This window comes from Lycorma delicatula, chromosome 1 (genome assembly GCF_047948215.1).
Source record: "Lycorma delicatula isolate Av1 chromosome 1, ASM4794821v1, whole genome shotgun sequence".
NCBI classification, from domain to species: domain Eukaryota; kingdom Metazoa; phylum Arthropoda; class Insecta; order Hemiptera; family Fulgoridae; genus Lycorma; species Lycorma delicatula.
In genome coordinates this window covers 259,637,628-259,651,035 of record NC_134455.1, presented here as the reverse complement: position 1 = coordinate 259,651,035, position 13,408 = coordinate 259,637,628, and the positions used below count along the sequence as shown (strand labels likewise).

At 28.6% G+C, this 13,408-nt stretch overlaps 1 protein-coding gene across 2 annotated transcripts in view; it reads right to left on the bottom strand.

The window, feature by feature from the left end:
• Positions 1–441: 441 nt before the first annotated feature.
• The window catches only part of Nelf-A (Negative elongation factor A), a 73,560-nt gene continuing 60,593 nt past the window's right edge, over positions 442–13,408 (bottom strand). For both annotated transcript variants that reach the window (XM_075376381.1, XM_075376388.1), the window contains exons 8-10: positions 11,551–11,670; positions 8,241–8,340; positions 442–1,191 (exon numbers count right to left, since the gene is read on the bottom strand). In XM_075376381.1, the coding sequence (XP_075232496.1) occupies positions 890–1,191; positions 8,241–8,340; positions 11,551–11,670 (522 nt within the window). In that variant the 3' untranslated portion in view covers positions 442–889. The remainder of the gene's footprint in view (positions 1,192–8,240; positions 8,341–11,550; positions 11,671–13,408) is intronic.

Genomic DNA, 13,408 nt, shown 5'->3' with positions numbered 1-13,408 from the left:
TAACAAATTTTGAACAGAAGAAAATAACTAGACTCCACAGTGTTAACCTTAAACATTAAATCAATAACTGATCTACTTTGAGCACATCAAAACATGTTAGCCTATAAGAAATGCAGAAGTACGTTGTAAATGTATTAATTATAATATTAAATACAATATACATCAGAATTAATAAAACTATAAACTTAACTTAGGAAATTCTATGTTTCATAATGAATGTATGTGATACTAATATTTAATATTTATTTATTTATTTTGATACACTTAAGAGGGGCAGATAAAAGAGTATTCAAAAGTAGCTTGAAAGCTGTTATGTGATACAATAATTTTGTAAACAGAGAAATATATATATATATATATATATAATATATATATATATATATATATATATACTTCAAGAAACAAGTAAAAATCAAAAAATACAAAAACAATTTTTTTTACCCAACTGCATTTATCAACTGATTTTTATTAATATAAATATGAAAGTACACAATTAAATAAATTGCAATAATGAATCATTTAAATTTTAAACATACAAATAATGTAATGTAACTTAAGTCATTTACATTTTATATAATGCTTGTTAAATGTAGGCTAATAGAATTACCATTGGTAAATTATAAATGTTTAAGTGGAAAATTTGGTTTAACTACAACACAAATATAAACACGGCATATAATTCACAGAACTAAACTAACAGAATCAAACAAAAAAAAGAAAAGTTTATTATCATCTAAAATAGCTCTGTTTCTTCTTAACAACTTTAAAGACTATCTCCAGACACAGTTAATTGTACTGAGGCAACTTTTGTTTCAATTTATTCTGAAGACAATAAAAATCAGTTCTCAAATAAGGAACACTATATAACAATAATTATAAAAATATCAAGTCACGACGTTGTTGTTGTTGTAGTCGTTGCTACAGCAGACACAACAGTCTGCGGTTGAGCTGCTGTTGCTGCGGCAGCAGTTGGAGGAACTGGAACACATACAGTCTGAACATGTGTTGCATGTGTACTATCATCAATTTCACGAAACTTATGTATTCTTTTCCACTCTCCAGTGTTGTAGTTCATTTGGAAATGGGTCTCTACAAGCATAATTAGGAATGTATTGTCTGCCTGTTGAACATTCTCCTGGTTTTCACTTAATTTTATAGTAACTATGTTACCTAGCTGTGGGCACGGATTCTCTGCAAAATAAAAAAATAATCAATAAGCTACAATTAAAACACAAATTATTACAAATAGGTAAATCAACCATACCCAACTCTTAATGAAAAATACAAAATACTGAAACTATTGATTATAAAGTACATGAAGTGATGTAGTCATGGTGGTACTTCTGAGACACAGTATGCAATTTGATGTATTCTGTTGTATATAATATAAATCTATGTAAAATTTTTACCACTTACAGAATTAATATAATGCTCTGCATGAAATATCAGCAAATGTTTGGTATGATATGAGAACCACTATACAATCTGAAATTTTGTCTATTTGTTCAACAACTTATAATTCTTATGATTATTGAACAGATAAACCAAGCAAGGGTATGGGATGAATGATTGTTTATTAAAACATTTTGGTCTTTAATAAATTACATGTGTGTATGGGTCAATCCATTTGAAGTGTCCCAAAAAAACATAAGTGGTTGCTTGACCAATTCAAAAAAATTGTGAAACTTACCCGCACTTGTTTCCTACATGTTTCAGGACCTTAAAACAATTTTTTTTAAATTTTTCATTTTAGCAGTTTACTTGTGGCAACCATTTTTTTTTACAGTATACACACCTATTTTTATGATTGTAAGGGTTTACAGAAAAAAATCATAACTAAGAAACTATTAGTGCTGGAAGGATGAAACAAAAAGCAATTTAATTATATTTTCTCAAGGTAAAAGAGTGGTCCAATGGTTTATTTACCTATCTCTCTTCTTTGTGTGAGAAAATTGAAGTAAAATAAAAAAAAAGTAAAATAAAATTGTTAAATTGAAGTTGAATATGAAAAACAGTGAAATTTCACTTTTGATAATTTGTTCATGAGGCAAGAATGGTATAAATAGTTTGAATTATTTTTTTATATGTAGGTATATGTTAGTAGTTTTACCATAAATAATATTAATGGTGAAATACTTACTCCTAAATTTTTAAGACTTATGAAAACTATTTTTTTTTTAAATTCAGATTTTGGCTTCAAATAACTCTGATGGGGCTGTTGATAAAAATCTCAAAATTGCTCAACTTACTGTTTTTGTAGATGTTTATGACAAATAAAAATGTTTCTTGTTTATTGTTCTAACAAAAAAGTTATAACCTCTCAAAAATCATGAAAAACCTGCTAAAAGTGATACCATTTTGACTCCCTAAGTGCTACAAGGGGGTATCTTCTTTGCATTTTACATTTTTATATATGTTTTATATTTAGCCCCTATGTTGTCGAGTTGACATTTTCAATATTTCTAAAATTATTTTTTTAAAATAACAATAGGTCATAATTTAATGATAACAACCAATACCAGTAACCTAATACAATTTTGATTCAAAAATGCTTGTAAAACTTACCCAAACTGAGATTTCAATGAGTAGCCTACATCTTTTTTCAAGAATTCATTTTTATTTTTATAGTGGTTTTTTGTATAACAGTTTTTGTAGCAATAAAAGTGTGGTTAAGCAACAGCTGAGATATCTCTTCTGATAAGTTTCTTGAAATTGTGTGAGAATGACCCATCACTGTTGTTACTTCAAGTGACGTCAACTTTCTCAGGATTTTACAGATACCATACGGTATCCATACTTTTTCTTGTTGAAACTTTTGAAATGATGTACATGGTCCAACTGGGTGGAAAAAATAAACCTGCACATTGTGATTTTTTAGGCTAATATCTACCACTTCTCCAATCCACCACTGATCATCTTATACACAAACAATAGAATCTTTTTCCTTAAGTCACAGGATGGTTATTGCAATCCTTGATGTCTGAAGTAAAGCAACCTCATAGAATGGTTTCTGACACAGGAACATACTTGTGGTAGCTTCTGGTACCAACAACTCTTTCACAGCAGTCAAAATGGTTTTTTAGAGTTTCTGAAATCTTAGCTATCTCATCTGATTTAATCAAAAATTTTTTGATGTTTTCAGCTTGTGATTACAAAATGAATACATTTCATCAACGTTTAGTATCCAACTGTTTAATAGCCTTTGCAGGCTTGCCTTTAATTAATTTTGATGGATGATGCACCCAAAATGCTACTAGCAGCATCCAATTGTTCAATATTGTGATGTGGGGCTCTTGGTCTTCGTTTTTCTTTGTTCTGAAGAGAAAAATACTTTTGAAACAGTTAACATAGAGACTTTTCAGGAACTAAATTTAAATTTGGAAAAATGTGTTCTTTAAGAGCTTGCTCTAATGTTATTTGTCTTAAGTTTTTCTTAACTGTTTTTATGAGTTCTCAAATGGTCACAACAGAACTGTCCATACAGGTGACTGAATTTTGACAAAAATCTTTTTTCATGATATTTACAAACACTAGTGTGGCATCTGAATTAACACAAAAAAATAAGTTGGTTTTCATCACTAAATTCAAAAACGTTAATGAGTTCTTTTGGCACTGTACCATACATTGTTTTATGACACTATTCATTCATATAAATTCCTATGGAATATTGTTCTACCATTGTTTTATGTGGAATTACTTGAAAATAATGTAAAAATTTAACAGATTTTAAAATTTGCAAATATAATTTTATTATGTAAAACTTATTTATTTAGTAAACACTTCCAAACACAGGATGAAATATGAGACACTCTTTAAAGATGTGAACATGTCACTGACTAATGTCAAACTGACCAGTCTTAACTGCAAAGCTAAATGAGCATGTTGCAACATGAATTTTCCAGACAACTGGAAATAACTTAAAGCGCCTGTTATAACATTAACACTGCTGTTAAATGGTTCAAACAAGTCTATTTCAATTATAGTAAAAAGTAGAAAAATATTAATGCCAAGACAACAAGAAACCCCCTTGGAGCACTTAATTAGCAAGTCAAAATGGTATCGCTTTTAACAGGTTTTTCATGAATTTTGAGAGATTATAAATTTTTATTAATACAATACATAAGAAACTTTTTAATTTGCCATAAACATCCACAAAAACACTGTAAATTGTGCAAATTTGAAAGTTTTATCAACATCAGAGTTATTTGAAGCCAAAATTAGAATTTTTAAAAAAATTAGTTTTCAAAAATTCATAAACGTTTACGGCTAAGTATATCACCATTAGTATTATTTATGGTAAAACTACTAACATATATCTACATATAAAAAAATAATTCAAATTGTGTATGCAATCCCTGCCTCTTGAAAAAAGTTACCAAAAGTGAAATTTCAATGTTTTTCATGTTCAACTTTATTGGTAATTTTCTTATAGAAAGAGAGGCAGGTAAATAAACCACTGGACCAGTCTTTTACCTTGAGAAAATATGAATAAATTGCTTTTTGTTTCATCTTTCTAGGACCAATAGTTTTTTAGTTATGATTTTTCCATAAACCCTCACAGACACAAAAATAGTAGGTGTGCACACAGTAAAAAAAATGGCCGCCACAGGTAAAATGCTTAAAAAAATTAATTTTAAAGTTTTAAGGTCCTGAAACACGTAGGAAACAAATCGGTAAGTTTCAATTTTTTTTAATTAGTCAAACAACCACCCTTGGGTCACTTCAAATGGGTTGACCACCTGCATGTATGTATGTATATATACATACATGCAGATGTTACAATGGTAACATAAATACATGATATATACTACATGCTTACACATATATATTCCTTAACATTGCAAAATAATGTTACCAATAATATGACCATTTTGTATCTCTTGGCCATATCATCTCACTTATTTAATATGGACACATACTCATTTATATATATATATATATAAAATTAGCATACGCCTATGAAATATTAGTTTTATCAATTTTTAGAGATGATATATGATATATATTTATATATGTAATATTTTTTCAAGTAGTTCTCGTTTAACACATTTATTACAGGTTTCTAATAATTAAATATTATTTTTAAGGTTTCCTATAATGTAACTACTTAACAGATTTTCTGAAACAGTGGAAACCTTTATTTGTTATGCTCTGGTGAAGAGATATTAATTAACTAATTAATTACTTGGAGTAATATATTACTTAACCCAATATTATATATTGGGGTGAAAATATATTACCTTCACATCACATTTTGTTACAATCATTACAATTATTTCTGTACACACCACCATTACTGAAATTATTGTATGTTATATTTTTGTCATTTATATATTAAAATGCCTCCTTATAGGCTTTAGGAAAGAAACAATATATTTCCCTAGCTTTATGTACTAAGAAGCCTTTTTTTATAATTTATCTTTTTTTTCTTGAAAGGTTGTTTACAGGTTTTTCCAAACAAATTTTTTTTTAACTTTCATTAACTTTATTTTTTATTAACAATAAAATCATTATTGTAATCATTTTTTTATGCAAATGTTTTAATTTTTTTCTTTTTCTTAATTTCTGATTTATATTCATCATTATAATTATATATATGCTGTAATCAGGAGTGGTTAAAAATTATTTGTATAGGAATATATTAAAAGTGTTCGTTAGCTCTCTGAAGAAATTAATTTCTTTTTATAAGTTCTAATTTAATAATGGTAATTGCTTTATCTGTAGTTATATATTTTTATACCAAAGAAATTTTATAATCTAGTCAATTGTGAATTTTGGTTTATTGTTATAAAATTTTTATTTATTCAATTGCATATATTTATTATTTACAACTGAAAATTTCAAAAAAGTCATTACATACACACAAGGATTTATTCAAGGTAATACATCAATAATAATAGACCACATAAAGAATATGTAGGGTATGTTATGGCAAAGGAAAAAATGAATGCTCAAAATATCTAGAAAACAAATCAAGGGAAACCTTGATCAGAGCGACATAAAAAAATAAACAATAAAGAAAGAGAGAACAACAATTAATATGTATTTTGAGGTTTGTTCTTATTAGCTCTATCATGAGAAGTTGAACTCAGAAAAAATTAAAAATCAGGTTAATTATTTTTTTTAGCATTTATACTTATATTTACATATTAGAATTATAGGTTAAAAAAAGGATACTAATTATATAAAATCGATGATTAGATAAGTTTCAATATAAGAAGGTGTGAAAACGGCTGTTATTTTAATTAAATCGATTTTTGTTTGGTTCATTATTATTTATTAAAAAACATCTATTTCAAATTCAGACATTTAAATTAACAAATGCAAATTGTTAAAATTTTTATAATCAAAAGTTAACAAGAGTAAAAATATACTTATGATCTATATCATAGATTTATAACCTACCAACAAGCTTTTTCAAAAGAAAAATTCCACTTTCTAATAAATAAAACTTACAGTATACAATTGCTAAATTAAAAAACAAGAAATTTTACAAAAAATAAACTTATAAAAATAACACATTTAAGAAACAGGTACTTTGCTACACACTTATACTTTTAAGTGTGTAAAGCAAGAACTAAGTAAAACAAGAGACAGATGCATCTGTGGATTAGACAGATTGAGATAGTTAAAAATGTTTATATGTTTATTTATCATTTTAAGGATTTGATAAGAATTTTTTTTTGAAGTAGATGTGGGTTATAATTACTGAGGCTACTGTAAAATAAATTTCATTAAAAAACAAACTGAGAAAATAAAGTCAGACGAAGTAAATAAATTAACTGTTTTAATAAATTCACGGTAAGAGGTATGTTTAACATAACTCTTAACGATAAGTCTCCCCAGCAAATGGTGTGATCATCCTGGAGTGAGTTTCTCCAGAATACAAACCCATACTACAAAATAAAGAGTTCAAAAACTAAAGTAAACCATTAATAATGTTTTCAGATCAACTACTACATTTTGAAATTCAGAGAAATATATTTAATTTAATTAATTTAATATTAAAGAACTACATACATAGTCAATAAGTCAATTTGTGTTAATCATTGCATACAGAAAAATAAACCTATCACCAGCCCATATCCCTATCCAATGACCAGAATGAAAAATCAATCAATCTTAGTACATAGACTTGATCCATTAGTGTAAAAAAAGTCATTAACAAATGATATATGAGTAGATTAATTAAAATGGAACAAGAACGAAAATTTAGAATGTAATAACACCAACAAACATTAACTTTAATGAGATCAATTATAATCACATGACAACAAGGACCGACCGTAATTATAATCTAGTATCACCATCATTTCCAAATAACAACTTTCAAAAAGACTGCTTATAATGACAAAAGTTAGGCTATTTCTAGCCAGCATAAATATAAGAATCAGTCCACTTAACTACAAATCCTTCAATGCTATAAACCTAAGCTTTATGGTAAATCACTCCATGGTCAAAGCGGAGTATTTACATGATCAAAGGATAGTATAATTCAGAGAAAATGGACTGCTTTATAAATCCATTATAAGTTCAAACAGATCTTTCAAAATACTTCTTACAACTTAATTTAGAAGCAAAATCAGCCCATCATCACATAAGTCCTTAACTGTTCACTCAAATACATTCACATACGTCTTATACATTTCAGATATATTTATTTATATTAAGATTTACATGTAATTGTGGAAATAGTGAATAAATACTAAAAAAAATGTGAAAAGTATTGAACTCTGGAATGCAATAGAATATATATTGAAGTTTAATTAAATAATGTTATAAAGTTGAATGTAACTAATTAATGTTAATTAAATTTACTGCAAATCTGATGCTATACAACTGATTTTGAAATCAATAAAATAAAAGATTATACAATTTTTTTTTGAAAATGTGAAAAATGATAAGTGCAAAAAAAATTAATTTAATTCTTAGACAGAATGAAGTCAAGCTGACATAATTCCCATGTACCAATATGAACAAGAAGGATCAAGGGAGTGAGAAAGTCTAACACCAGGTGTGTAATCCTGCAGGCAGCAGGAATTTTGTAATGTCTTACCCAGAACAATTACGCAATGACAATGTATGTAAACAAATTCAACAGTAGTCACAATAACAGTTTCAGATCATAACATAATTACTTTTATTACCATGAAGGTTATAGAGAGCAAATTAAACTGTCCTAACCCACAAGGGAAAGGATATGCAATTAATAATAATAGTAATAAATAACACATTTTTACCTCTAGAACCAGCCATAAAACCTAAAATAAGTGCTTTTTCTGGCCTAGTTACTTTATTAGCAGTTCGGAACATTTCTTGTGCTTCTAACATCTGCTCTCTCTGCAAAATAAACAAAAAATAATAAAGGCTACTTACTACTCAACAATACTGAACTACTATATGAATACAACTATTCATATATTACTCTACACTATATGAATTAATATTATAGTTCATATAGCATTATCATACTATTATGACCAACACAAAAAGAAAACTTCTAGTAAATACAACACCTTACAATTTAATGCTAAAAATTTTGGATAAACAAATTACATAATAAATAAATAAATATATATATTTATTTATTATGTAATTTGTTTAATATTAATTAAACAATAAATAATTAAATAAATATATATATTTATTTATTTATATACACACACTAGCTAGCATTTCCCATCACAGCTTCGCTCACAAAATACATAATTAGAATTTAAACATAGACTACAAAAATGAATTTCTCAAAGACAAGCTTATTTCATTTTTTGAATTACAAAAAAATTAGTAATTATTCAAATATACAAAGTATCTTAAAAAGAAAAGAACCTAAACAGTACGAAATATGCTACGAGTTGAACAAAAATGAAAACGCACAGGTTAATATTAACCGTGAATGGTAGGTGTACATATATCAGCATATACTAACTTTATTCATATAGCTATATTGGTTACTTGCATTTCCTGTTGCGGTCAGGGCAAGTGAAGTAAGCCCTTTTCATCTGGCCAGGGTACTCCACATCTGGTCAGTATTTTTTAGTCAAGTAACTGGAGGAAGGAGCAGCTAGTCATGTAACACATACAGTAACAGTGGTAGTGGCCGTGTTGGTTGGGCTGTCATGTCATACACCGTTCACATTTCTTATGAAATAGAAATTAAAAAACCAAAAATTGTTTTTAGACATTTATCTGAAGAGTATTTGCAAGCATAATCTACTGAATATCTCGTTTAGTATGATTAGAAAGGGGGAAAATTTGCAATTATTTAAAAATTTTTTTCCTTTTCTCACTTATCATTTTATCCAAACCATCTTCCTTGTTAAAATGCACATAAAATTATATCCTAGATTGTAAAAAACCCACTTTTGTGTTTTGTCAATTTTCATTTATTTTAAATGGGATTAATTTCTTCATTAAAAGAATCTATTTCAGAAAAATAGTAACTAGAAGAATAAATTCAAAACCATGAGAATGGAAGAAATTACTTTATTTTTAAGGATGTGGTAACTCAAAGAAAAAGAACAACATAAAATGCAAAAATGTCTGGGATCATAGGTACATGTACTGACGCAGTCAACAAAATGTAAGAAGTTTAGAGGAAAGCTAAGATTCTACAGAAGAATAAAAAGATAAAAAAACAATTTGTTAACGAACAACTTGAAAACGCTACGCTAAACTACTAATAACACTAATAAAAATTTAACAAATCTAAGTTCTCTAAAAAAAAACTTTTCTCAAAAAAGAAATATATTCTTTCTTTTCAAATTTTTGCAAATATTCACTAAATCAAGGTCATGAATCAGATTTTTCTGCTCCCTCTCTTCTCTATTAATATATCTTAGATAGAAAAGTTATTTCAGAGGTCGGTCTCCAGTTTTTTAACCCAAGTCCAGCTTTCCAGCCTATAAAGGACAGCAGGTGCATAAATTGAAGTATTTATTTGTAATTTAGATTCCTGGTTTCTTCTTTTTTACCCATAAAAAATTGTAGTGATAGAATTAGCCGAAGATTTCCACCTTCTTCATTTTCAGTTAGATATTCAAATGTGTTATCTGATCCAACCTTTTCCTACATTTTTAGCTCTTGTTCACATAAAAGAAAAAGGCTCTTAATATAATTTGCTATCTCCCAGGAAGTTACAATTTTTCTACAATTTTATAAATTATGTCATCAACATAGATGAAGGACTGGAGGTGCAGCAATCTTCTAAGTCTTTCATTGCGGTAAAGGTTCCAGTACATATGTCTGTCTCTCTCTCTATATACATATATATATACACACGAGGTGTGATCAAAAAAATACAGTGAATAATTTTTAATTAATAAAAGTAATAAGGTTACATAGAATTCGATTTAATCTCCTTCAAAGTACTGTCCTTGGCTAGCAATGCACTTATCCCAACGTTGACTCCATGACTGGATGCATTTCTGGAAGGCGTCTTTCGGAAGGGCTTTCAGCTGCTCGGTCGTGGCCCTCTTAATATCAGCAATGGTGTCAAAACATTTTCCTTTAAGCACAGTTTTAATTTTTAGGAAGAGCCAAAAGCCGCATGGTGCTAAATCCAGTGAGTATGGCGGATGTGGACAGACAGGAATACTCTTTTTGGCCAAAAATTCGCGAATGAGAAGCGAGGTGTGACATGGCGCGTTGTCGTGGTGAAGGATGAAGCCATTGGTCCATTTTTCTGGTTGCTTTCTTCGTACGTCGTTTCGCAAACGTTGCAGTACACCCTTATAAAATTCAGTTTACAGTTGCTCCCCTTGAAACGAACTCTGATCGCAGTATGCCCTCACTATCAAAAAAACCAACGAGCATGACCTTGATGTTGGATTTTGACTGACGTGCCTTTTTAGGGCGAGGAGATGAACTGGTTTTCCATTGGGAACTCTGCATTTTGGTCTCAGGGTCAGAGCCATAGACCCAACTTTTATATCCAGTTACAATTTTGGCCATGAAGTCAAGATCTGCATGAAGAGGACCCTTCAACTCCGTGCAAATTGACACACGATTTTCCTTCTGTTCATCATTCACAACAAACACAATAAATAATACAACCTCACTCTAGCGGCTCTGACAAGCTCGAACGTGTTACAACTTGTCCCTGTCTGTCTAAGTTGATCACGCTATTGGACAAATTACAGCATAAAAATTCATTCACCGTATTTTTTGATCACACCTCGTACATATATATAATTTTTCTTTTCATATTCATATTTTTCTTACAAAGACACACACTTATTTTCTATCCTGGCAAAATTAATAAAAATTTCAGCAATTAGTAGACTCACACCTTGACCATGATTGATTGTTAGACGATCACCTTGTCAACTCCCACAATCATTACAAAAATAGTAATAATCTGGCTATCTGATCACTGTTGGGATTAAAAGATGTATAAACAGCATCCATTCCTCTTTATACAGACAGACTGAAAATTAGTTTCATCTAAAAATAAAAACTTAAGTATTATTCATATAAAAACTTTTATAATCTAAAAAATGTTTGAAAAGCATTTGATATCTGTAGTCTGAAATAAATAAATTGACTTACAGTAAGTGAAAGCTGTGCTCCTTTTCTGGGAGCAGAAGGGGCTGGAGTTGCTGCAGCTGTAGTTGGTTGGGCTGTGGCTATATTTACAACTTGCTGAGCAGGTCGAACATGAATAACACTCTGAAAAATACAAATAAAAAAAACCATCATGAAATCAATAAACACAGACAACCAGTTTCAAAAAGAAAATGTTTCTTATTACATTTCTGGAAAAAAGTAGGATAATTAAAATTTGTATTACATAAATGCTTACTTACAGAAAGTACATAACAAAAGCTATATTGTTGAAATAAATTTATATAATGATTACGTAAGAAAATAGCTCTGAAAGTTAAAAAAAAATTAAGTAGAATTTCCTAACACACTTTTATATTAATTTAAATGGTTTGAAAATGATTACTATACAACATATTTTCCACTTTATAAAAATAAAAATAACACAGTCGACATTTTGTAAACTTAAATTTAAAATTCTAAAAAAGTACAGTTTTGAAATTATGTTAATATTTAGGTTTCTAAGTTCGGTGCAATGTAATCTTTTATGAATGAATGATAGATGAATACAGTTAACAAAAAAAAGTAATATTGAAACAGCAAATTAGATCATGGATGACATGTTATGGTAGATTACCCTACTTGCATTTAAAATCATTTATCACATATCTCTGTGAAAATATGAGGAAGTGCCCTAAACTTTGTTATGATAATTCATGGTTCCTTTACTACGACAATAAGCTAGAGCTCACATGTCGCTGCTAATTGGTGAATTTTGTGAAAGAAATTTGCAGTGTCCATCCTGCATTCCATCATAATCACCTGACTAAATCCCTGACAATGATTTTTTTAATATCAAAAATTAAATTGCTGTCAGGTCAGATATCTGAAACAAAAGGCTATGAAAAAATTACATAATGCCCTGAATACTTTTTCAAAAAATGCATTCCAAAGCTGCTTCTCAAAGTGAAAGGGACACTGGGAAAAGTGTATGCAATGGGGAGGAGAGTACTTTGAAGAAGATTTATTGAATAATGTAAATATTCAATAAAAATATTTTTTATTCTTTTTAGAAAAAAATGTTAATTTTTAACAAATCTTGTACAACTCATACGATAGCATGTTACATCTACCTGAAGCACAACACAACAGTATCATCTGTATTTCAATTAGAAAGAAACAGGATTTTATATTACTTTGAAATAATTATAGTTTGATAAGAAATTCAGTTGTGTCACCTACAAAGAGGAAGAATGAATGGTTCAAGATATTGAGATCATTAATAAAAGGAGAGAGGTTGGGAAGGAGTTGAGGGAGGGGGAGGGAGAGAGAGAGAGAGAACAATTCTATGGTAGCACTCTGTGTCCTACATCTTAAAGCGAGAACCTATTTATTTTATGTAATCCTATTTTTGAATGTAAAGACCTACATTTATTTTACATAGTATTCGTATTTTTATAAGAAAATGAAATCAATATAAGAATATTTTTATTAGAATATGAAATCAAGAAACTGTTTATGGTTGCTAAAGAATGACTCTAACTAATTACAAGTAGTACCTTTAGCATCATAATGACTAAAAGATTTCATCTGTACAAAATCAAATCAAATCAAATGCTTTTCTGAGGTAACAGAAAATCAAAAGGTAATTATTTTTATTTGTGCATTTAAATTTAGTCATTTTCATCATTTTTTCAAATATTAAAAAAAATACAGACAATAAAATAGTTAAACTGGCATATAATTATGTACATTAAGAGCAGATCCTTTGTTAGTAAAGGAAATAAGAGCGGAAATCTTACGCAACTGGGAAATATGAGTGAATCAAAAGATACACAACCCTAAATTCAAAAACATATTGTGT